The 26698-nt window shown below is 38.3% G+C and overlaps 1 protein-coding gene across 4 annotated transcripts in view; it reads right to left on the bottom strand.

Annotated features, from left to right (window-relative positions):
• Window positions 1-26698, bottom strand: part of RFC1 (replication factor C1) — a 65223-nt gene that overhangs the window by 25618 nt on the left and 12907 nt on the right. For all 4 annotated transcript variants that reach the window (XR_016077191.1, XR_016077192.1, XM_010249706.3 and 1 more), the window contains exons 10-18: window positions 26421-26609; window positions 26181-26302; window positions 25848-26055; window positions 19372-19425; window positions 19010-19179; window positions 15264-15354; window positions 12928-13109; window positions 12772-12811; window positions 8564-8688 (exon numbers count right to left, since the gene is read on the bottom strand). Coding sequence is in view for 2 of the 4 variants with exons in the window: in XM_010249706.3 (XP_010248008.1) it covers window positions 8564-8688; window positions 12772-12811; window positions 12928-13109; window positions 15264-15354; window positions 19010-19179; window positions 19372-19425; window positions 25848-26055; window positions 26181-26302; window positions 26421-26609 (1181 nt within the window). In the remaining 2 variants the exon portion in view is untranslated. The remainder of the gene's footprint in view (window positions 1-8563; window positions 8689-12771; window positions 12812-12927; window positions 13110-15263; window positions 15355-19009; window positions 19180-19371; window positions 19426-25847; window positions 26056-26180; window positions 26303-26420; window positions 26610-26698) is intronic.

Raw genomic sequence — 26698 nt, 5'->3', positions numbered from 1 at the left:
GAACTGGAACTGGGAGAGGGATAGACTGCTGACCTACTTCCCCAAAACACTCCCCCTGAGAAGGATTCCTTGAGAAGAAGTATGTAGATTCGAAAAAGGTGATGTCCATAGTAACAAACCGGTTCCCAAAGACTGGATCATAGCAGCGGTACCCTTTCTGATTCTCTGCATATCCAAGGAAGACACATTTCTTTGCCTTGGGATCAAGCTTCGAACGGTAAGGACCAAGAATATGCACAAAGCAGACACACCCAAACACCCTTAGAGGAATATGAAACATCTCCCCCTGAGGAAAAAGAAGGCTGAATGGAGTGCTGAATCCAAGTATACGAGAAGGCATCCTATTAATCAGATATACTGCCGTGAGAACAGCATCACCCCAAAAACGAACCGGAACTGTCGCTGTGATCATCATGCTTCTTGTCGTCTCAACAATGTGTCTGTTCTTTCTCTCTGCAACACCATTCTGATGTGGACTGTAGAAGCAGCTACTCTGATGGACAACACCATACTCCAACAGATATGAGGCAAGATGTCTCTCAAAATATTCCCTAGCATTGTTAGATCTGAACATCTTGATTCTAGTTTCAAACTGTGTTAATACCATCTGATGGAATTGTCTCACCAAGGATGGTACCTCATCACGTGATTTCATCAAGTAAATCCAGGAATATCGAGAGAAATCATCCACAAACAGGAGAAAATAACGATAGCCGCCCATAGAGGGAACATGATAAGGGCCCCACACATCCGAATGAATAACATCAAAAAGAGAAGAACATCTTTTATTACTCGGTTTAAAAGAGTGTCTACAATGCTTTCCAAGTTCACAACTTTCACACTTCAACCTTGACAGACTCACAGACTCGAACAGTTTTGGAAACAAAGAACTTAAAGAAGAAAAAGACAAATGGCCCAGACGATTATGCCAAAGTATAATATGATCCACAAGTTTTGACTCACTATCCTTGCAAACATGATGACTTTGGTGAATTGGAAGAGTATCTAGGAGGTAGATTCCATTCACTTCACGACCACTCCCAATCGTCCTCTTTGAATCCAGATCCTGCAAAAAACAATGTCCAGGAGAAAAAATTACTGAGCAGTTCAGATTCTTAGTCAAACTACTAACAGATAACAAGTTGGTGCTCAATCTAGGAACATTGAGGACAGAGGGTAAACAAATGGAATCATTAATCTTGACAGATCCCTTCCCAGCAATAGGAACATGGGATCCATCAGCTGTGGAGACCCTATCTCTGCCAGAACTGAGCTGGTAAGAGGAGAAAATGGTGGAGCAATAGGTCATGTGCTCTGAGGCTCCAGAGTCTATAATCCAAGGAGATCTCTCCTTACCTGAAGCAGAAACATAGTTTGCAGTGACATGTGGACTACCTGTGTGGGCAAGGGAGGTAGAGTGAGTTCCACCTGTGCTACCTGTACCTTGTTGTCCGGTTGCGGCTGAATTGGAACTAGCTGTATCCCTCTGATTCAGAAGTAACCCAAACCTCTCAAGCTCGGCCCTTACTGCAGCAGCTGCAACAGACTCCAACGCAGTTGTAGTAGGGGGGGCCGGAGTGTCACCAGTAACTGCCATATGTGCATTTCCTTTCTTATTCTTCAATCTGGTCGGCACAAGATGTGGGTGAAGCTTCCAACAAGTATCTCTTGTATGCTTCGGTTTCTTACAGTAGTCACAGACTAAGTCCCTTTTGTCTTCCTTCTTGTTCTCATTGCCATTCTGTTTAGGTTTCACAGCACTTACCATAGCAGACTGATCAGTCATGAGATTCTTCATCATTACATCCCTCCTGCACTCCTCTCCTGACACGAATGCATATGCTTGGGAGAGAGTGACATTGTCCCTAGAAAGAAGATGTTGTCGTGCAATGTCATACTCAGGGTTAAGGCCAGCAAGGAATTCGAACACCCTATACTTCTCTAAGTGTCTTTGATAGGTAGTTGCATCCTTGGTGGTTTCCCAAGCAAAGGTCTCTAGATGATCAATCTCCTGCCATAGGATCTTAAGGACTAAAAAATAAGCTGCAACAGATCTATCTCCCTGCCTAGTAGCAATAATCTGATTTCTTAGTTGATAAGCCCTAGCAACATTCTCCCTTTGTGAATAGGTCTTTGCCACCTCATCCCATATCTCCTTAGCAGTGTTTGCCCATAAAAAGTTTTTACTTATATGTGGCAACATAGAATTGCACAACCATGTCATTACCATATAATTTTCTTGCACCCACCGGGAGTTGCCAGTTTCGGGTTTTACCTCTTCACCAGTAATATACCCCAATTTTCCACGAGCCCTAATGGCCATCTTTGCAGATTGGGACCATTCCAAGTAATTTGTACCATCCAACCTAACTGTAGTAATGGTTCCGGCTCCGAAGGGGTCTCCAGCACCTCCTCCCACTGGTCCCATTTCATTCCCGGGCTTATATTCAACTCTGTGTCCCTCCATGTGTCTCAAAGAGGTACAAAAAGCAACTAAAAAAAAGCAACAAGAATAAACAGAATACCTTCTGGAACCAACGACACTCCTTTGGTGTCCTGGACTTTCTTCCCACGAAAGATTCCTTTTCGGTGGGATGGGGAGAAGAGAGAGAAGAAGCAACCGCCCTCTCTAGAGGCCTCCAAACCACATGGAACTTGAATCGCCCCTTACAAAAAAACCCAGAGGAACCCTAAAAAAAATAGGGCGCCACTACCTAGGTCAAAATTGAAGAGTCCAACAAAATCAGGACTCTTCCCCTTTCTCCAGTTTTTCCTGATTCTGATGAGAAACCCTAGACCAGCTACAGGGCATACAGATCCACCAAGAAAATCCAAAAACTGGGCTTACCTGAAAGCTTCGATCAGCCTCTTAAATCTCCATGCAGTCGGCCGATCTAGGGCTGCAGGAACGAATCTCTTCAAGAGCCTTCAACCTGCTCTGATACCAAGTAGAAAACCTTATGTGCTGATTTCGGCCAAGTTTCTTGTGAAGGAAGAGTAGAAAGTTGGGGATTTCAGCAAGAGACAGAGGAAAGGGAAGAAAAGAGAAGAAGGTCGACTAGGATAGATTCACTTAACCCTAGCCGCCAGCCCCTCATTCTATTTATAATTAACTTAAGTATGAGATATTACAAAGATGCCCTTAGTAGGGTGGCAACTCAACCTAAGTAATTACAGCTCTTTAAAAAATAAAAACTAATGGGCCCAAGGCCCAACAACATCTTAATTTAAAAGGAAATAAACTAAACACAAGTCGGCCCACTCAATAGTTTATTGAATCATTTCCATCAACATCGAAATTAGGAAAATAATGAAAAACTACTGTGACCATATGGCAAGTAGGCAAAGGCTGTGAGTTTAACTTGTCAATTGTAAAATGGTAAAAGAAATTTAACTATTTATATTGACATGCATTTAAAGTTCTATGGATTTTAAAAATAATATCAAAATCTCATAATTTTTAATGTAATAAAAATATAAAATATTATTTATGTGAGATGTGTCCCATATCCTATGGGTTCACCAAATCAGACTCATGGACACGTCAGATTCTAACACCCGCATCCAAGTCCAATGCAACACTTTTTTTTATTTTTTATTTTTTATTTTTTTTAACTAGATACAACACTGATTGTCAGCATTCAAAATGAGGGAAAAATCTTCACATTTGCAGAACTAACCAGGCAACTATAATCTTCAAAATGATGATGGTAAAAAGGAAGATTGTAGTTGTTGAGAATGTGAGGATGTTAAAGTGAGGGGATTATGTCAATTAAGTTACTGCTATATGTTTTGCTATGTAGTCATGTTCCGTCCCATATGTTTATTATATCTTGTCAGAACAGTAGTTGTTTATTATGTTTATCTAATATAGATCTGTCCCAACTTACATAGGGAGCAGATTAGACTTTTTGCACTTAATATAAATACCTATTTATAGTAGCTGACTGGACAAGGAAGAAGTCTAACATTTCCCTCACATCGGATCACACCAGAATTCTGTCTTCCTTTCTCCCACCACATAAACTTCAAAACACCATATTTTAATCTTTATCCTTTGCATCATACCAATAAGTATTGATGATCACACTGAGTGACCTTGTTGTGGTGCTTAAATTCATGGGAAGATCCTCTATTTGAAGGTTCAAAGAGGGCTTGGCGCGAGGGAGGTGAAGTGTCCAGAAGTGATGTGAAGTTGTTGGTTCAAGCAAACCCTTTTCTGTGGTGCAGTGCAGCCATGAGGACTGATGCATCTACGAGTAGTAGCAATGTATGGTTACATTCTATGTGACTAAACTCCTATAGTTGTGTGCCAAATGGTTATAAGATTTATTAAAATGTCAGAGTGCATAATATTTTGCTTGTTTTTACAACTTTTTTATTTGAGAATGTTAAAGTATATTTTCATTTTTTTTATGAATGAAGATAATTTGTTAATCCAGAAATTAAGTCAATACAGGAAACCTATGAAGAGGCACGAGCTGTTACCTCTTCTAACAAAGTATTACATCAAATTAAAACAGGAATAAACAGAAATAAAATTACATAGCAGCCCAAAATAAATGATCCCTTGAAGCCCCTTGCTTAGCTAGCCCATCAGCTAAGGTATTTGCTGATCTTTCCACCCAAAGAGAGGTAACTGTCATATTTCTTCTGAGCCAGTTACATAGCTGAAGCTGGCTCTATCAGCCATCCCACAACAATTTTGGAGTCTCCTTCAACTACCAAGTGTTGAACTCTTAATTGTTCTGCAATCTGAATACCTTGTACAGCTGCTAAAATCTCTGCTCTATTTGAGTCTCCTATTCCCACAGGGCCTGAAAAAAAAGCTAAAATGTTGCTCTCCTTATCTCTCAGCACCCCTCCTATCCCCGAAGGGCCTGGATTTCTTTGGCTGCTACCATCGAAGTTCAGCTTTACCCAACCTTCAGGTGGAGGCTTCCACGCTGCACATTCCTTGTCCTTCCTCGTATGATTATTGGCTACCGCTTTCCAGTTTCTCCAAATATCATCAAAGGAAAGCGTATGAAAGAAGTCCATAGTTCTTAACCAATGAATGGCCCTAGTCAAGATACAATCCTCAACAGTCTGAATGCTTCTTTCCTTTTCTTTGAATACCCTTGCATTCCTTTCTTCCCAGATTGTCCACAAGGCGGCTGCTCTAATACATCTGCACATCATTTTTCCTTTTTTTTTTGTAGGCCACACAAAAAAAGGACCGAACAGCTAACTTAATTCTGTGGACAGATTCCACTTGCACCCAAACAAAGAAAAAATCCAACTCCAAATAGCACTAGAAAATGAACAATATACAAGTACGTGGGAGCAATCCTCACCACTAACCCTACAAAGTACACACCAGTTAGGGGACAAGCACATGAAAGGCCTTTTCTTCTGCAAGCAGTCCAAAGTATTGATCTTTCTATAAAACACCTCCTAGCAGAAAATAACAATTTTAGGAGGAACAAGTCTAAACCAAATCTCCTTGGTTGGAAAACCCAACAGTCCCATGGAAGAGCAAAGGGACTTAAAAAAGGAAGTACAAGTGAAAAAACCTTTTGGATTAGGGGACCATAGTCTCACATCCGAACTAAGAGGGTCCAGAAAGACACTGCCAAGAAGAGACAACAATTCTGAAGCACTACTAAGTTCAACATCTCTCAAACCTCTCCTAAAGCCAAAGTCCCAGCTTAAGGATGAGGGTGAAGTAAGAGATGGAAGAAAATGAGAGATAGCTTTTTCCTTGTAAAGGGAAAGAGAATAGAGAGTCAGGAACCTATCCTTAAGGACAACAGTACCCACCCAAGTATCTTCCCAAAATAAAACCGAGTCACCAGAATTGACATCATACCTGACCAAGTTGAGAAACTGAGGGAGGACACTCTGAATTGCTTTCCAAGGAGATGCCAACGTAGCTTGACGTGATACACTCACATCCCATCCATTTTCCCGTCTGCCAATGTATACTAGCTATCACTTCATGCCACAACCTCTCCCTTTCTCTAGGCCACCTCTACAACCATTTTCCTAAGAGAGCTTTATTCTTTAGAGCAAACCTTCCTAATCCCAGCCCACCCTCCTCTTTACTCCTACAAACTATCTCCCATTTGATTAGGTGATCTTTCTTTTCCTCCCCAGGCTCCCACAGAAAAGATCTCATTATCCTCTCCAACTTCTTAGCCTCTCTAATAGGATCTCATTATCCTCTCCAACTTCTTAGTCACTCTGCCCCCTATAGAGATGTAGTTCTTTTTCCAAGAAGCTAATCTTTTCTCAAACTTTTCCAAAACTGGGGTCCAAAATCTACTCTCCTTTGCCCCTAGAGGGAGACCTAGATACTGCAAGGGCCAAGAAGAAATGGGACAACCTAAACAATCTGCCATAGACTGAAGAGTCCTCTCATTCAAATTAACACTTATCACACAACTCTCCAGGTCTATCTTCAAATTGGAGACATTCTCAACGTATTGTAACAATGCTCTGAGATTCCTCACTTCTCGCCTGTCACCCCCTTCACAAAATATTATGAAATCATCGGCAAACTGCAGGTGGGTTACCCGGACATTGTTCCTTCCAATCCTCCAACCTCTCACTTCCTCTTCCCTATCTGCCTTAGAGATTAATCTACTAAAGACATCTGTAACTAGGGTGAAAAGAAACGGGGAGAGAGGGTCACCTTGTCTAAGGCCTCTACAAGCTAGGAAAAAATCTTTGACTACCCCATTAACCAAGACTGAGTAATGGCAGGAGCTAATACAGCCCTTTACCCAATTGCACCATCTAGCTCCAAAACCACAACCCTAGGACCTCTAGTAAAAAACTCCAATCCACAAGATCATAAGCCTTCTCTAAATCTAGCTTACATACAAAACCTTGAGTCCCCGACTTTCTCATGTCCTCCACACACTCATTTGCTAATAAGATCTGATCCGTTATTTGCCTTCCCTACACGAAAGAACCTTGTGCTTGATTGATGATGGAGGGTAGTACTACTTGAATTCTCAATGACAGTACTTTAGCAAGGATTTTATAGATACTTGTCACCAGACTAATCGGCCTAAAATCCTTAGGGTCCTTTGCACCTGCCTTCTTTGGGATTAGGGCTAAGCATAGTTTTCAAGGCGTCTAGGCGACATTGGGGCTCCTAGTCCGCCTAGGTGATAAAAGTTTTATAATATAAAAAACTGACTTTTGGCTAGTTTTCTAGTTTTATATACCATTCAGCAGGTTTGTTAATTGAAAAAATAACAATTCTCTTTATTAAGAACATTAGATTTCCTCTAAAAATGTGACAAATCATCACATCTAAAAGATAAAAATCTTTTACATGTATCAATTTCATTATTTTCAAAAATAATACTACTATAATAAGTATTTAATGGAGCAAATTCATATTAATTAGCAGCTAAAGAAGGTTATTAACTTTATATGATAAATATTCAAGATAGAAAGTAAAATAGAAAAAAAAAACAAGGATGGAGTTTCTGTTTTATTTAATTAGAGAGAGAGAATAGATAAAAAGAACTTTATTATTCTATTCTTTCTTTCCTCTTTCTTTTCTTTCTTTCTTTTCTTTCTTTCCTTCTTTCTTTCTTTCTTTCTTTCTTTTTCTCTCCTCAAAACCCTTTGATCTTTTAAATTTCAATAGTAAAACATTAAAACAAATATATAATTGATATATATGGCATATAATAAAATGTATTAACACATACATTAATAAGATACATCAATATAAATGACATTATAAAAAGTGCCCGCCTTGTCATTTTTGTCGCCTAGGCAGGTGCTTAGTCTCCTAGGCGGGCGCCTAGTCACCTAGAAGGGCACTTAGTTGCTAAAAGTCAAGGCATTTGGGCGAGGCGCCCAGCCAAGGGCGCCTAGTCGCCTAGGCGACGCCTTGACAACTATGGGGCTAAGAAAGTAGCATTAACTCCAGGGCTCACCATTTTTTTATCTGCAAATTCCTGAAACACCCCAACAAGGTCTTCTTTAACCACATCCCAACAGTCTTGATAAAAAGCCATTGTAAACTCATCTGGACTAGGTGCTTTGAATCTATCCATTGAAAACACCGCCTGTCTAATGATCTATGAACATATAATCAAAATCCAAAATAGAACTATGTGTGACTCCTTTGAATTCTTTGTGAATCAATATCCACGAAATAAGTTTGTCCAATGCCTTCCCCAGCAACTACTCAATGCATGCCCCGTTCTCAAAAATGTGTGAGTTTCTTTTTAGTTTGAAAACTCATTACATTATCCAGAATTATACACATGATTGCCAGATATGAAACATCCTAAGGTCCACAAGCTTGCTTAAACCATTCTCAGCACTTAATGAAGACAAAATAGTATCAATTACATGGTATAGCTAAACTCTAAGTGTTGCTTACAAGTTACAACAGGCAGCAAATACATTGATAACATCTATAGGACCAATTCCCAGGCAGAGTATAAGTTTATAAAACATCAACTTGAGTGCATTTTAAAACTTTAAATCTTAGATCATAAACCTAGACAGAATTGTATTCACTAACTTCATATGCAAAATACTGGCATACCTATCAGAATTGTATTCACGAGAAGCAAGAAGATGAGCATGCACATCTTCCAAAAGCCTCAAATTTTTTCCCACTGTAGAGTTCTTTCCAAGCCACCCACCAAATCTATTAAAATTGCGCTCCCCCTGCAAAATTGAAGTAGGCTTGTAACATTAATGAACAAATTTAAAACCATATAGAACTTCAGAATTAGATTCTCTTTTTCATCAATAAAGTTGTGATAACCAAACAAAATAATAGATTTCCCTTCCCAAACATCCTAATTATTGTCATATCAATTCATATCTTTATCATAAGATTCATCAATATGATCCAAAACTAAGTCATAAAAGTTAAAACGCTAGTTTGCTCAAAATCCTTAACCTCTTTAGTGTCAATAATGTATTAAATCATAAACCTTCTTTCAGGTTGACAGCCTCATTACAGGAAAGCTAATACCTGCCAAAACAAAGACTATACTTACCTGATATTCTCCTGAGCACAGAAAAACCAAACTAAACTCTGGCAGGTAGAAACTAATCATATATAATATGTGTATGTAGAGCAATGGGAAATTGTAGAGATACTGAGCTGAATGGGCCTTAGTTCTTTTTTTTCTTTTAGTGGTGTTTATGTTTCATTAGTGGGCCTTAATTATGGGCCTTGTTTTGCATTCTTATTATCTTTATTGAGCTGGCCACCCTACTAAGGACATCCTTGTAATTGTATCTAAATTACAATTAGATATAATCAAAGTGCTTAGGGGACTGAAGAAAGGAACGAACAATCGATTAGCTCTCTTCCTTCTTCCTCTTTCTTCCATTCTCTTCTTTCTTCTTCTTCCTCCCCTTTTTTTTTTGATAAATGTTCTTCTTCCTCCCTTTTTATTGCAGATGTGATTTACAACTTAGTATCAGAGCAGGTTCCCACCTTCTTCAGTTTCTTCCTTTAGGCCCATACACAGTGTGTGTGTGGAGAACTGGTTGGCTGATTGATTGATAAATTGTACAACCTAGTTGGGGGAGCTTTTTGGAGAACAATACAGCCTTAGTTTGAGGCCCAAGACAGGTTCTTGGAGATTTTCCTAAAAAGCCTAGCTAACTATAGTAATTGAACTAAGGGGTCTAGAGATAGTTTGAAGATGGCACTTGGGGATACACTTAGGCTATGAAAGGGTTCTGAAGTTCTTGGTAGGAGCAGATACACTTTCTCTCTTTCTCCCGGATAGCCAGGTTCTGTGAAACCCTAGTTTGGGGTCATCCAGGAGTAGTTTTGACTTCAGATCAGTGGTTCTTGATTAGTATCCCCCTATTTTTATTTTCGTTTGTTTCCATTTAGCCAATGGAACAAATTGGAGGTGAGACAAAACAACTTGGGTTTGGCTAGGGAGGGTCTGTGGAGACCTTGTTAGGAGCAGTAACCATAATGAAGTTAGATGGAACCAATTATCTACCATGGTCTCAGTCAATAAAGCTCCATGTTTGTACTTTGTAGTAGAGGGAAATGGGGGTACATCACTAGGAGTAAGAAGAAACCAAAGGAGGATAACCCTGCCTATGAGAGGTGGATGCAAGAAAACTACAAAGTTGTAGGATGGTTAGTGAATCCATGCAACCTCATATCAACAAGCACTACTCATGGATGGATACTGCAAAGGAGGTGTGGGACAGGGTTACAAAGACCTATTCTTAAAAGTTAAATGTTGCTAGGGCCTACAAACTAAAGAATGATATGAATAATCTAAGACGGGGAGAAGCCCTTAGTCATATACTTATCAATGCTGAAATCTCCTTGGCAGGAGATTGATCTGATGGAGACCAGTTTGGAGTGGCAGACAAACCGGTCACTTGCAGTGGAACAGAGGGAATCTTTACCACAGAAGACCCAAAACTGATGGTCGTAGCTGAATGCTTTTCGTGCTTTTTCCTTTCCTTCTCTAGTCTTCCACTTTTCTTCACCCCTTGATCAGACCCGGCAACGTTCACACTCCTTTCCAAAACTCCCAAACTTCGTAATCACCAAAACCCAATCATCTGTCTTGCCTCTTTGACTCCTAGGAATAACTCCTTTTTTTTTTGCTTCTTTGTTTAAACTTGGCTACTCTTCCTTTAATTGCCCTTAGAAAACTGGGCCCAAGATCATTTTTACCGCTTTTCAATATCTTTTTAAATAGATTGATCATTTTTACCGCTCTTCAATCTCGGTCTTGGAAAGTGATCCCCACTCCCAAGGCCAATTGCTTCATTCAAAGAACACGACCAAACATTTCATATGATGTCAGAGTGATTAGTCAATTTATGCATGCCATATGGCTGTTGTAGAGAAGGTTTTGTGTTACTTAAAGGGAACTCCAGGAAAAAAGCATTCTCTTCTCCAAGCATAGGTACATGACATTAGAGGCTTATACAAATGTTAATGAGCTGGTAGTATAGATGACAAAACATCTCCAACTAGTTATAGTGCCATGGTAGCAGGGAATATTATCTCTTGGGGAAGAAGCAATGTGGGGTAGATAGATCTATAGCAGATGCGGAATATAGGGCTATGGCCCATGGGGTTTCAAAGTTGTTATGATTCAGGTCACTTATAGAGGAGATGAGCATTGCTTATGATAAGCCTCTAGTGTTATATTGTGATAATCAGGTTGCTATTAACATTGCTCACAAGCAACAGCATGACTGAACAAAGTGTATTGAGGTAGACAGACATTTCACACGAGAGAAAGTGGCATCAGGAGAAGTTTGTCTTCCTTTCATTGCCTCAAAGGAAGAGCTGTTAGATGTTCTAACTAAAGGTGTTTCAATGGCAAAGCTGCAACACTATGTAAGCAAGCTGGGCATGATAGGCATCTAAGCTCAACTTGAGGGGGAGTGTAGAGATACTGGGTCAAAACCGGATGGGTGTTAGATCTTTTCTTTTATTTTAGTGGTATTTGTGTTTTGTTAGTGGGCCTTAATTATGAGCCTTGTTTTGCATTTTTATTATCTTTATTGAGCTATCCATCCTACCAAGGGAATCCTTGTAATTGTATCTAAATTACAATTAGATCTAATAAAATTGCTTTAGGAGACTGACGAGAGGATCGATTAGCTCTCTTCTTTCTTCCATTCTCTTCTTTCTTCTTCTAAACTCCTTGCTCCTCATTTCTTTTAGTTTATTTTCAGATTTTTTGCAAGCGTGATGTCAACTGAAACATTTTGTTATGGAGTGGAGAATGAAAACACTTCATAACATAGCAGAGAACTTCATGAATTGGAATCAACTTTAGCCTATAGAGATAGACAACCAAAAAGAATGTGCCGTAGCCAAAAGGGTCAATAAAATGAAATATCCAGGCTTCATTCAGAAATATATATATATATATGGTAAAATAGGGGAAACCAATTGGTATAGTTGGCCTTAATACAGAATTCAGTTACAGAGTTACCATGTAATCTTTGCAATCTACTGTTCAGAGGAACTGAGGAAGGCACCTTCAACTCAACAGAACTTACCCAATTTCAACCTCATTCAGTATCTCAGTTTTTTGCCCATGAAGACAAAAATTCCTGAATTTGATTCCCCAATATAAAAGACTCAAATTTTCCCCTTTATATACACATCAGATATTAGAGTACAGTGCAACAAAGTTGCATATAATAAATCACAAATGAGTATTCAATCTAAGAAGCAGTGGAGAAACATATTCAACCAAATCCCAACCTAGCATCTTCATTCTCTGAACAATTTGCCCAGCTTTTGACATGTTAACAAATGATGTGGCCAATCCCAATGATCAGCCAGATAACCACTTGTGAACTTTTGTGGTTCACATTGACCCTATCTCAAAATTTTTGGAAGTCTTCATCAAGTGATATGAACCACTTAAGGCCGAACACCCCTTTTGAGCAGCCAACCACAATGTCACTTGGTAGTTTCCTGGGTCATTAGAGTTCTTCCTCAAATTATTCAATAAGCAACCTGATATACTAAATTCAAGTTACTCCAAAAAGGCTAGATAAAAATGTTATGCAACAATCACAAGCTATAAACAGAAATCTCTTTGAAGTGGTAATATAAATTTCCAATTAGCATTTCAACCTGTTAAATGGAAGCAGAGAACAAGTAGAAAATATTGGTATTGGATCAACTACTTGTCACTAAGGCATACAAATTGCTCAAGGATGAACATCTTTCACCTGATAGTAAATATAGTTTTAAAATCTTACAAGACATAAGGCATCCATTACCTGTTCAAGGGTCTCTCTTCTCCCATGCAGCAAAGCAGCACTAATTAAAATAAACCAAATCAAATATATGAGATGAATTTAAAAGAAAACACACACACACACATGCACACACACACAAAGAATAACATCATTCAATGTGGAACACAGTGAACATACGGGATTATGCAAGATGCAAACGAGCTAGTTTGGGATAGTTGCCACTGTCGATATCTTCTAATTTGAACATTGATTATATCGCCATCTGCAATAGACTCTGCAGCACGTGCAAGTAAGTTCATTCTTTTGATCCCGTTATCATCCTTACCAGCAAAGCTAGGTACATAATTGATGTAATTTTCCTGAAACATAGTAAAAATAGGAAACCCCAAATAGTTTAAGTGGCTAGCTATTTCTATATTATTTTTCTATCAAGACAGTACTCAAGTTTTAAAGTTTTCCTTCTTTCTTCTTAGAGTCATACAATGCACAAATTCATTATTGAAGGCTTCATCCCATTTTTGGTGGTAAAACATGGAGCTATGAAAGTAAAAAACATATCTAGATATTAAACATGGTCTACAATAAGCACTCAACATGAAGTCTGTTCAAATACAGCAAAACAAGTGAAGTTATCTCATAATTTTGTCTGTGCATTATTAACAAACTTATTAGAATCACAAATCATGGAAGAAAAAAATGCTATACTCCAGGCAATTATGATCTCATCACCATCATCCAAGCTTTATCCCAAATATACAGGGTTGGCTACATGAATCCTGTTTTTCCATTCCGTTCTGTTTAAGGCCACATCCATTGTTCAAAAATTGGCACTTAAATAAATGTCATTCCCAATATTTAATCTCATTTCAGTGAGAAGCTTAGTCAAAAAAAAATATCTAATTACACAAGAAAGTGACAAATACTTGTGGGTAAACAAGTCCTCTGCTAATGGAAGACATGGAAGAGTAGTCAGTCCTCAAACAAATTTTAATAAAAGCACGATAATGGAAAAGCAATGTTCATTCTGCCCATGAGAAAATGGGTTAGGACAATTATCTGAAATCATCAACATCATCACCAATATTATTATATTTTATCAGCAACTGAACGAAGATTTCATTAAATAAAATGTAGAGAGCATTACAATCAATATACATTGTGCAGATAACCAGCCCCAAGAACAGATTGGTCCTATTACCCCCAAAGCTTGGCTAGACCATCAGCCAAGACATTTGCAGATCTAGGAGTCTACACTATTGAGCAGTTCATTTCTGACATTAAAAGCTGAATCTCTCTGAGGACACATCTGAATCATCATACCCTGTCTTATCACCTTTCAACCAATCTATGGCCACCTTGGAGTCACATTCTATTAATATATTCCTGAAGTTGGCTTGTTTAGCCAGTCTTAATCCAGTTAGAATTGTTATCATCTCTTCTGTGATTGAGCCTCCCACTCCTAATGGGACTGAATGTATTCCAAGAATAGACCATTTTTCACTTCTCAACACTCCCCCAATATTAGAGGGACCCAGGTTGCTCTACTACACCCATCCAAATTCAATTTGATCCAGTTATGTTGCAGACTATCCCAAATGCACCTCTGGTTCATCTTTGAGAATGAAGAGGTTGTAATTTGCTGCCAATTTCTAAGGATAACATCTGAAAAATAGTCTTTGAAGATTTCAAAGAGCATTATGTTTATCATTGAAAAGTCTATTATATCTCTCCAACCAAATGCACCATCGGGTGGTAACCCATCGTGCATCCCCATAGAATCTTCTTTCCTCTGTTTTATTTATTTATTTATTTTATTTTATTTTATTTTTTTTTTTTGGGGGGGGGGGGGACAACCTCTTCTGTTTGGTGGATCATAGGAGCTTGGGCTAAAGATTTCTACTAGCACCCAAGGGGGACTCCATCTGCAGCCAAACAAAGTAAAGAAACAACTCCAAATACTAAAAGTAAATATGCAGGAGGGGTCGAATTCCTGTTCTCTAAACAGAAGACACAAACGTGAGGCGAGAGGCAGCACCAAGGCCCTTCTTCTCCACATCATATCCTAAGCGTTTATTTTTCCAATAAAAGACCTCCCAAGAAAAAGCTCTCATTTTGGGGGAATTAGACCCAATCAAATTGATATAACAGCACTATTCAGTGGGAAGAGAAACAAATGATTTAACAGCACTCTAGAATGGGAATCCCATTCCCAAGGGGGGAGCCTAGAATAGCCACTCCCCATATGATGGAATCCCATTCCACCAAGAATAGGAACCAGAACTCCATTCTGTCCAAACAAACAGTTGGAATCGGAATGGGCATTCCAATTCCGATTCCAGTCACCTATTATGGGGAATCAAATGGGCCTTTAATTAGTTTTGTTGTTTTACTCTGTAAATTAATTGTTGCACCTTCTCCATCAGCAATTTTTGGCATTGTATGTTAGTAAGCAAAAGCAACAAAACTGAAATAGCAAGTATACAAAATACAAGTTCCTAGGCCTGAAGAGAAACCTGAATAATAAGAGGGACTAGATCAGGATCGCTCATGCTCAAGTCAATTCTCTCATCCATTCTCAACTTCCCCCCATTAAAACCAAATAGCCTGCAATCATGAGAAATACAAGAATAAAATTATAAGTAGTTCAGAAACATCACAAATAGACCTAACACTTTCCTACACTCAACCTTGTTATACACCAACCAGGATCAAAACAAATTAAGATGAAATACATAAAGCACCTATGCACATTTATCTTACTTCAACTGTTACTAACCACCTCTTGGACAAAGCAATGAGGACCATGACAGAATTAAAGAATGTATAAAGGTATACAAAATGAAGAAGAAAAGCACCATTCCTAGCTTCTTAAGAAAGGATACTTCCAAGTTCATATTCATTTACCTTGTGAACAAAAAACAAAAGGAACTAAGCAATGAAGAAATAAATGAAAAAATTTAGGAAAATATTAGGTAAATAATCCACCAAACCAGCAAAATCGTATGTAACCCCTCCACCTGAGTATTGATTGTAATACACTAAATAGTTAAAACTGCTAAATGATAAAATCCATCCCTTCCCCCCTTTTCTGATCCATAGCAGATAGAAATATTATTAAATATAATGAAAGGATAATGAACAAAGAATGAAGTTGTGCCAAGCACAACAAAGTATAGGCTATCATCTGCTACTCATCCCATTCGTGTGATTGATTATGCCAATGGATCACCCTGGGGGACAGTCCCCAAAATAATCCATTATTATTTATCTCTTCCCTTACCCCAAGGCATTAACCATGGTATTACTTCTCTCTAAGATTGGAAACACATGGAAGGTGCAAAGAACATATTTACCCTGCTATGACCATTCTCTAGGCCAATATTAAGAACTTATGGCTGTGAGGGGTTCTCCATCAAATGCAAATGCTGAAGTTCCTGGTAATGTTACCATTTAAAATGAAGAAATGAAGGCCTTTTCCTCCTTCATTCATTTTACCCCATTTCTGATTTTTACAAGCCAAACTCAGGGTTTCCAGGAACACTTCATTTCACATTTCCAGAAGCAGTTCTAACAGCTCAGCAACCTCAGGGTCTCCAGGTACACGTGTCTTTCAGATTTTTTCTACTAATGACCTTTTTGCACCTATTATAGATACTGAGCAGCCCAAACAATTGCCTGTTATCCTTTAAGTGAGTGAGAGAATGGGGTTAGATGGAAGGGGGAGGAGGGAGGAGGGAATTTAAGGATTTGGAAATCGATTTGTGGTTTTTTAGAGGAGCTTAAGTGAAAGGAAGGGTATACAGAAACTGTTAATGAAAATGAAGTTATAACTGAACAAGAAATAGCTGAAGTGACTGGGAAGATGGGGTTGAATTTGAAGGAGGTGGGGAATGTCAAAGTCTACTCAAGGAAGGAAGGGGAATTAAAAAAAGGAAGAAAAAGATGTCGGAGGTGGAGAGGTTAAAATCAGATGTGGAGGACAACCTAGAATTTAGTGGTAGGGGGGAGAGAAGAAAGGGGTCAAAATTGGGAGTTCCAAATCTGGCTTGGGTTGGTTTTTTACTTAGTTTTCATGAAGATTGTTAGTTGGAATGTCAAAGGTTTGGGTAGCACAAGAAAAGGGTAATAAAGGACTTTAAAAAAGGGAGAGACTAGATATAGTGTGCTTGCAAGGAAACTAAACTTACAGATATGGACAGTAGGTGGATAAGAAATGTGTGGAGCTCTAGAGGTATCAGCTGGACCACAGCACTGTTGTACCTCAGGGGCCGTCACTATGTGGAGAAATGAGCCTGTGGAATCCATAGAATTAATTGGCTGGTTCTGAATTTATCTGAAGTTTAAGAATGTAGAGGATGGATTTACATGGGTATTGACTTGATAGTTAATACCTACAGGCCTTACAGTTATAGAGAAAGGAAGGATTTGTGGGAGGAGCTTTTTGACCACAAACCAAACTCCAAAACCTCTACATCCCACCCAAAATACAAACTTAAAACATGCAGATTCTCCAATCGAAAAAAAAAAGACTGAAAACAACCAGCCAGACTCCCAAATAACCAAACAAATTTGCAATTCTACTCTCTGAACTCTGCAAACAAACTCGTATCCAACACATCCTAAAAAACAAAAAAAAAAAAAATCCAAACCCCAATAACAAAAGCCCAACAACTGAGCACTAAACTCCAAAGTTCAAACTATTACCACACAAGACCTTTGCTCAATTGGTCAGCTATACCATTGTTTGAGCAATAGCTTCTTCACTTCTCTTACAAAGATAATAAGCACCAGTTCACGTTACTGTCATTATTACCAATAGTTGCAAAGAAACTTAGAGAACAAAGAGAACCATTCTTAAGGATGCAATCATGGACTGATAATAAGAATGACAGATCTTTCACAATGACTACCTTTGCACTGTAGGTCAAAGGGGTAATAATCCAAGCACAAAAGGAGAGAAAAATCCCTAGAAGAAACAATCAAGATTCTCCGTATTCTTGAACCAATGGAATTTTTTTACATTTTTTTGCTATGCACATTTTGGTATTTTTAGTTCATTCATGTGATAGAAATTACGGTAAGTTTCAGTTTTCTAGAAATTTATTATTCTTAAGTAAAAAATCAAAATTATTATTTTTAGTAACTTTTGGTCTTACTATTCATAGCAATTCCCATAATTACTATGTATAGTAAAATTAAGCATGTCAATGATACACAGTTATATGAATTTGAGTTCAAAATATAATTTGATTAAACCACATTTGAATCTCATAAAATCAGATCTGTTTATAACTGGAACAGATCTGGATCCATCCCAATTCAATCCAATAACATCCATGTCCCATAATATTAATATGTATATGCATATTTCTATATAAAATTAACATATTTTCATTGATAAAGCTGGTTTACATATCATATTTCCATTAAAGACTCATAAGTTAGGTTTTATGAAAGTTATTTTCAATCCATTCTATTAATAAAATATAATATTTTGGTAACTTTTTAGTTTGATTTATCAATGACATATAATATCCAAATCTGATCAAAATACAACAGATATCTGATTCTAGATGGAATATCAACAGGATTGGATTCAAATCTAGGGTAGATTTACTGAATTCTACCCATGTACACCACCAAGTAAAATCATGATTTACTATTTCTAGTAATTTCTGGTGTCTTTACAATAAATTAGTTTTAATAGAATGATTAGTTATGGGTTATTCGAGTGGTTTATAGTCCTTAAGTGTCCCTATAGGTTGCCTTAGTCTTAAAATAGACATTACCTGGTGTAATGCTAAAATCTCAAGCTGCAAGCATGAAAATGCAAGTTCGAGTCTGAGAGTGGCCACTTTATGCTAAAAATGCCAAAGCCCAATGGTTAGGACCATATCCAGTCTACTCCTCCCAAGTCCCAGGATAGTTGGGATCAACATTGACCCCTAACAATAAAGCCAGCATTGAGTAATGGCTTTAATGTACATCATCTCATGTACATTAAAGCCATCCACATGCTAGAAAGTAGAAACACAAGAAACACAATCAATACAAGATTGAGAACATTATTGAATAAATAATCAAAAGAAAACGAAAGTTTTCATAAATGAAAAACAGCAAGCAGTTATCAATATCCATATGCAACAATCTCCACGCCTCCCCACCCTCAATAAAAAAAAGCAATAAATAGCAAAAAAATATTCAAAACAGGGAAGTCTTGCAGAGGATGAGAGGAAGTATAAAGCATAAAACAGCATACTTATCAACAGCAGTAAAGGGTGAAATGTCTTCATCCTTTGCACTGTTAAGAAGACGGTTTCTTATGTCATCATATTTGATAACAGACATTGAGAGGCTCATATACTGCAACTGATTTAGTGCCATTCGCATATCTCCATTAACTCTCTCTGCAAGTTCTTCAAGTGCAATCTGAAAGGAAAGCAACTTATATTCTCAATATTTATAGATAATGAGCAAATAAATCATTAAGTTCCCTAGAATGATTCTAGTGTAATGTAAACATCAAAATAGAAAATGTACAAATTGTCAGCATCCATCAAGATTCTTTGAAACAAAACAGAAAACAAAGACATAATTTAGAAATTTCAGTCAGGCACGTACCTCATTAACTTGAAGTCCTTCGTTGTTTGCAATTTGCAATAACCTCTTTGCCATCTATCATTTCAAAGCCAATGATTCAGTAGTCATACAAGACTACAGATTTGAACAGTAAATAAAAGAAAATTAGAAGAGAAGAAAAGAAAAGAGAAGAAGAGAGATGGAGAAGAGGAACTCATGGAAGGGTTTTAGGAGAAGAGAGTGGTTGGTTGTGTTAAAACAGTCGCCCCACCCTTTGAATTTATATACATAGTTTCCTAATTGTAAAAGAACTTTAATGCTTACATGGCAAGATAAGATAATTAAAAACTAATCCTAGATAAGATAGAATAGGATTAAAACTAATCCTGCTAGGAAAGCTGATCCTAATCAATGACTTAATTAAATCTAAGTACAACTCAGACTGTCACACGAGTACACTAATGTGGGGCCCACACTTTCCTACGCTCCCCCTCAAGTTGGGAGTAGATGTTTGTCATTTCCAACTTGCATAGGTCTTCTTCTAACTTCTTTCTTGAAACAGCCTTGGTGAGAAGGTCTGCAAGTTGCATGTCGAAGGTGATGTAGGGGAGGCATACTTCTTGAGATGTAACCCTTTCTCTAATAAAATGCCGGTCCACTTCAATATGCTTAGTTCTATCATGTTGTACTGGATTATGGGCTATATTAATGGCAGCCTGGTTATCACAATACAACATTAGGGGTTTCTCATAAGCAATACCCAATTCCTCAAGTACCATGGACCTATATTCTCAGCCACACCATTTACCATGGACCTATATTCAGCTTCAGCACTGGAACGAGAGACAACGCTTTGTTTCTTACTCTTCTAGAAGACCAGATTACCCCCTACAAAGGCACAATATCCAGAGGTAGATCTTCGATCATCAACACACCCAACCCAATCAACATCTGTGTAGACTTCTATCTTCATGTGGTCATTTTTCTTGAACAAAATGCCTCTGCATGGAGACCTCTTCAAATATGCTAATATCCTCTCAACTGCAAGGAAATGAGTAGTTCTGGGAGAGTGCACATACTGACTTACTACACTGACTGCATAACCGATGTCAGGTCGTGTGAGGCAAAGATAGAGAAGTTTTCCAACTACCCGTTGGAACATAGCTTTATCTTCAAGAGGCTCTCCACCCTCTACACTAATCCTGTGGTTTTGTTCAATAGGTGTGTCCGCAGGCTTAACTCTCAACTTTCCTGTTTCTTCTAGCAGATCAAGGACATACTTTCGTTGAGAGACAAAAATCCCATGCTTGGATCTAGCTACCTCAATGCCCAAGAAGTATCGTAGTCCCCCCAGATCTTTCATCTCAAACTCTTGATGAAGAAGTTGCTTAAGAGACTCAATTTCACCAGTATCACTCCCTGTTACTCCAATATCGTCCACATACACAGCAAGCAAAGTTACGGAAGAATCCACTCTCTTAATAAACAAGGTGTGGTCTGACTGGGCCTGCACATATCCGAACCTATCAAGGGCTCGTCTGAATCTGTCAAACCAAGCTCTGGGGACTGTTTTAGTCCATATAAAGCTTTGTTCAACCGAAAAACCTTTTTTTCTATCTCCATACCATAAAATCCATGAGGCAACTGCATGTAAACTTCTTCCTGCAAGTCTCTATTGAGAAAGGCGTTTTTCACATCCATTTGATACAACGGCCAAGAGTAACTAGCTGCAAGAGATAATAGGACTCTGATAGTGGTCATCTTTGCTACTGGTGCAAAAGTTTCTAAGTAGTCAATACCATATGTCTAAGTAAATCCTTTTGCAACTAACCGGGCCTTATACCTTTCAACAAAACCATCAGCATTATGTTTCACAGTGAATACCTATCTACATCCAATCGGTTTCTTACCTTTAGGCTGATCAACTATCTCCCAAGTATTGTTTCTGATGAGGGCATCCATTTCTGCTTTTATTGCATTTTTCCATTCTAGTACTTCCTATATTGTTCTGGGAATGGGAATATCAGCAATGGATGCAAGAAAAAACTTATAGGAGGGAGACAAATGATCATAGGACAAGAATTGAGAAATGTTGTGAGTTGTGGATGTGGTACAACGACGCTTGCCCTTACGAACTACTATGGGAAGATCAAGATCATCTAATGAAGGTGAAGGCTCCATGTTGAGATGTCTCACATCTATAGTATTTGTGGTACCTGGATCTGGATCTGCAGAGGAGACTATGATTGGCTTGCATTACTGATGTCCGAAATCAACCTATCTCCATCGTTTGTGATAGACTCTCACATCCCTGCACCTTTGACAACCTTCCCCATTACACCCTTCTTCACTTAATGGGATTGGAAAAGGAACTTCTGATGAGCTGCTCCTAGCCTCACTATTCTTCCTCTGAGGAGAAACCCTTGGATAATAGGGTTTATCCTCAAAGAAGGTGACATCCATTGAAACAAATCTTTTTCCAAAAGTGGGTTCATAACAACAATATCCCTTTTGAGTTTGGGCATAACCGAGGAAAATACATTTAGAGGCCTTAGGATCAAGTTTGGAGTGATGGGGGCCAAGGATTTGAATGAAGCAAGTGCACCCAAAGGTTTTGAGTGGAATGGTAAACAATTCTTTATCAAGGTATAAAAGGGTAAAAGGAATTCATATCAAGAACCCGTGAGGGAATCCGATTGATGAGATAAACTGCTGTAAGAACAGCATCCCCCCAAAAACGTATAGGCACATTTGAGGTAAACATAATGCCTCTAGCTACCTCTAATATGTGTCTATTCTTTCTTTCAGCAACCCCATTCTGTTGTGGTGTATGTGGGCAGGTACTCTGTTGGATAATCCCATGTTCAAGCATGTAGAAGGCTAATGGGTTTGCAAAATATTCTTTTGCATTACCGAATCTAAAATTTTTAATTTTAACCCCAAATTGGGTTAAAATCATTTGATGAAAGATCCGGGTTAATGCAGGAACCTCATCTCAAAAACGCATAAGATAAACCCAAGAAAACCGAGTATAATCATCGACAAATAACAGGAAATATTTGTACCCTCCCATGGCTAAAGTATGATAGGGTCCCCAAATATCAATATGCACAATTTCAAAAGGAATATTGCTTCTGCTATTACTTAATGAATAAGTTGTCCTATAATGTTTTGCAAGCTCACAACTTTCACACTTCAAACTAGACATCTAAATATATTCAAATAAACTAAGAAACAAACTCTTCAAGGCCTGAAAGGATAAATGACCCAGCCTATTATGCCAAAGCATCACCTGATCAACAGACTGAGAAACAAAGGATTTCTTAGTTTCACTATCTTCCTAATGAGCATTTCCTCCAAGTAGGTAGATTCCATTTGTCTCACGGTCAGTCCCAATCACCTTCCTCGTCTCCAGATCCTGAAAAACACATCGATCCGGAAAAAAAAGTTACTGAACAATTCTGTTTTTTTGTAATGCTACTAACTGAGAGCAAGTTAGTATTAAGCTTAGGAACATGCAAGATAGAGGATAGAGAAATGGCATCAGACAACTTGATGTCTCCTTTGCCAGAAATAGGAACAAGGGATCCATCAGTAATGGACAATTTGTCTTTACCAGAAGATAAATGATAGGTAGAGAAAAGTGATGGCAAGCCAGTCATATGATCAGATGCTCCTGAATCTATTATCCAATAATGTTATGTATTACCTGGAGCTGAAGCATGATAAGCTGAGGCCCGATTACCTGATTGAGCAAAGGATGAGGTTGAAGGAGCTGATGGTGGCTGAGGAGATGAGATTGAGTTACTAACTTCACTTTCCAATTGTGTCAGAGCAACTCGGACAGCAGCTAGGGTGTCTAGAGAAGTGCCTCTTGAGGTTGTTGAGGCTGCACTATCAATGTTAACAGCCATATTAGCATTCCCCTTTTTGTTTCTGAGTTTTGTTGGAACCAGATATGGATATAACTTCCAACAAGTGTCTTTAGTGTGTTTAGGTTTCTTGCAATGTTCACACACTAGGTCTTTCTTAGCCTATTTCTTCATATCCTTTTCCTTATCTCCCCCAGACTTGGGTTTAACTGCTGCCAGGGCAGATTCGAAAGGCTGTTGCTACAACATAACCTTTCTCCTAGTCTCCTCACTGTGCACTAGGGAATAGGCTTGAGATAGAATCACACCCTCTCTTGTTAACAGCTACTGTCTTATAATATCATACTCAAAATTTAGACCAACTAGGAACTCAAATACTCTGTTAGTTTCAACTTGTCTTTTGTGTCTGTGCATCTCTTTGACTTTCCCATTCTATAGTCTCAAGATGGTCAATTTCATGCCACAGAGATTTTAGGGTTGAAAAATAAATCGAGACCTGTTTCTCTCCTTGTCTGAGATTTCTAACTTCCAATTTCAGCTCATAAGCCCTAGCAACATTAAGGGGCTGAGAGTAGGTATCTTTCACAACATCCCATATTTCTTTAGTTGTTTTTGCCCATAAGTAATTTCGGCCGATGTGTGGCTGCATGGAGTTGCACAGCCATGTCATCACCAACTAATTTTCCTGAATCCACCTAGCATAAGTGGGATCCTCCTTAGTTGGTTCCTTCACATCCCCCAACAAGTAGTTCAGCTTTCCTCTCCCCCCAATGGCCATCATGGCTGATTGGGACCACTCTAAGTAGTTTGAACCATCAAACTTTACAGTTGTAATCTGGAAGGTGTTTTTAGACATGCTAATTGAACCAGTCCCAAAAACACCCTCCCCTTGGCTTTTAAACTCCATTAATAATCAGTAAAAAGACTTCCTAATTATTGTACCAATCGGCCTACTGGGTTTGCAGCAGGTAATAGCAGTAATTAAAAAAAAAAAAATCTGTTACAGTCGGCCTATTGAGACTAATAGGCAAGAAATAACAGTTCTGTTGTAACAACCCTGCTGAAACAACTCTTCCAGAGAGCAAAGAAGTCGAGGGAGACAAGTCCTGAAGCAATAACAACCCTGAAACTTGAGGGTTTTCTCTTAAACCCTTACAAGAACTACAGAAATCTTCTGGAGTTTTTTTCGTACCTCTTATCAAGGTATTCTTACTCCCGATCTTAAGAAAGATTGAAAAACTTACCAGAAAATTCTGAAACGCTCTGATCTTGAACCAGAAATCTTCTGAAATTCTGACTGCAACCTCTAGCACTGATCAAACAGAAATCCTTTGAAATTCTGATCGCCACCTCCAGTACTGATTAAGGGTTGATCTTGATCCTTTTCTCTTCCTCTGATTCTTCCTAGTTATCAAGGATACAATCCAATCTTTGGACTGTTGCTGTAGATAACCTCTAAGAATCAGCCGAAGAGAGCTTTCTCTATTCTTCCAGCCCTAGGAAACTCTCATGTAATCGGCTGGATCAAACTCACACTAGATTCCCTAATCCAAGCTCTGATACCAAGTAGTCGTACAAGACTACAGATTTGAATAGTAAATAAAAGAAAATTAAAAGAGAAGAGAAGAAAAGAGAAGAAGAGAGATGGAGAAGAAGAACTCGTGGAAGGGTTTTAGGAGAAGAGAGTGGTTGGTTGTGTTAAAACAGCTGCCCCACCCTTTGAATTTATATACATAGTTTCCTAATTGTAAAAGAACTTTAATGCTTACATGGCAAGATAAGATAATTAAAAACTAATCCTAGATAAGATAGAATAGGATTAAAACCAATCCTAATAGGAAAGCTGATCCTAATCAATGACTTAATTAAATCTAAGTACAACTCAGGCTGTCACACAAGTACACTAATGTGGGGCCCACACTTTCCTACAGATTCAATGTTAGCATTCCACATTAATTGATAATCGACAGATATTAGACTTTTATTGCAGAACTGAAAAAAGGAAGAAAAAAAAAAGCTCCCAAGTATCCAAAGAGGTGAATAATTATAAACTACAAATACAAACAGCCTTAGCAATAGGCAAACTTCACTCTCTTCCTGCCCACCACAGGGACCAATGGTTTGGCAGACTCAGAGGCTTAGAACAGAAACATCAGCATTCCATACAACCACAGCCTCTGCCTCTGGTACTTTTGGTAACACCTTTTAAATCCTCATCCTTTCTCTTCTCCTTCCCCTTCAATGGCTTTGACAAGTAGCCATGTCTGTGCAACATAGTAACTAAGCAATATCTAGGTGAGTTTCAACCTCACATGCACAAGAAACTTCAACAGACGTTTTCTCCATACTTGCACAAGAATCAATAATCAAGAAAATGAGTTTTTAGTGAGCATGGAGTGGCATCCCCCTACCCTATTGGAGCAACTCATCAGCCTCATACAAATCTCATCCTTCTAAACCTAACTGAAGGGACTGAAAAGCAGCAACTTGCAGTAAGCATGCAACAATGAGATGCAGAAGAGAGAATAGAAATCATGAGTACATAAGGTGAAAATACACTCAAACATGATATTTGAGTAAATAAAAAGGAGTTTACCAGAAAAGAAAGAAAATAAACAAGAAATTTAAATAGCAGAAATGCAAAACCTGTTGTTTTGTCGGTTTCCGGAAAGTAAGGACCAAACAATAGTTGACAAGGCTTTTTAGTTTCTGACTGTAGCGATCATTACAGATACAGATGATAGGAATCTTGGATATCTTGATGCTAGCGATAAGATCAGCCACACCACCTCTATCTCCAGCGGACATACCATCAACCTCATCCATAATTAGCACAGTTTTAGAATGCTTTGACCTGCAACTCCAATTAACAAGAAATATGTAAAAAATTAGGAGACATGTCTTCTTCCTGAAAGTGCAAAAAAGAATAAAATAAAAGGATATTTTTGCTGTGGGAAATCCTAAGCAAGTGACACTAACCGATCCAAATTAGCACTCAGAGCTTCATTACTAACAAGTTCCTTTACGGAATTAGCCGTGCTTCCACCAATTCCTTTGAAAATTTTGGCATCAGCCTTTCCACGATTATCACTAGCATTAACCTAGACAATTAAAATATAGCTTAAAATGGGGAAGTAAGCACGATGCATTTAACATTCAAACACTACTTGGATAAACATTTGCACTCTTGAAATGGAAAAGTAGTCGAGAATTGAAGACCTCAATTGCTTGGAACCCCAGCATCTGGCTGACAACCTTTGCTGACGTAGTCTTCCCTATTCCAGGTGTTCCACTTATTAGTACAGCCTTCTTAGCTCCACCATCATTCTGCTTCTTCCCTTTCCCTTTTTTCGCAGTGTGAAGGAATTGTTCATTCCAATTGGCCAACCAGTCATGAAGCTGCTTAACCTATACATAGATTTACATGACAATCTTACTTCATATGTGTTGCTCCAAATACAGATACATAAACCCAGCAACTGGACTGGTTCAAAGAA

The sequence above is a fragment of the Nelumbo nucifera genome, chromosome 6 (assembly GCF_055504915.1).
Source record: "Nelumbo nucifera cultivar China Antique chromosome 6, China Antique-T2T, whole genome shotgun sequence".
NCBI classification, from domain to species: Eukaryota; Viridiplantae; Streptophyta; class Magnoliopsida; order Proteales; family Nelumbonaceae; genus Nelumbo; species Nelumbo nucifera.
The sequence above is the reverse complement of the archived record's forward strand: the minus strand, read 5'-3'. Positions and strand labels throughout refer to the sequence as shown.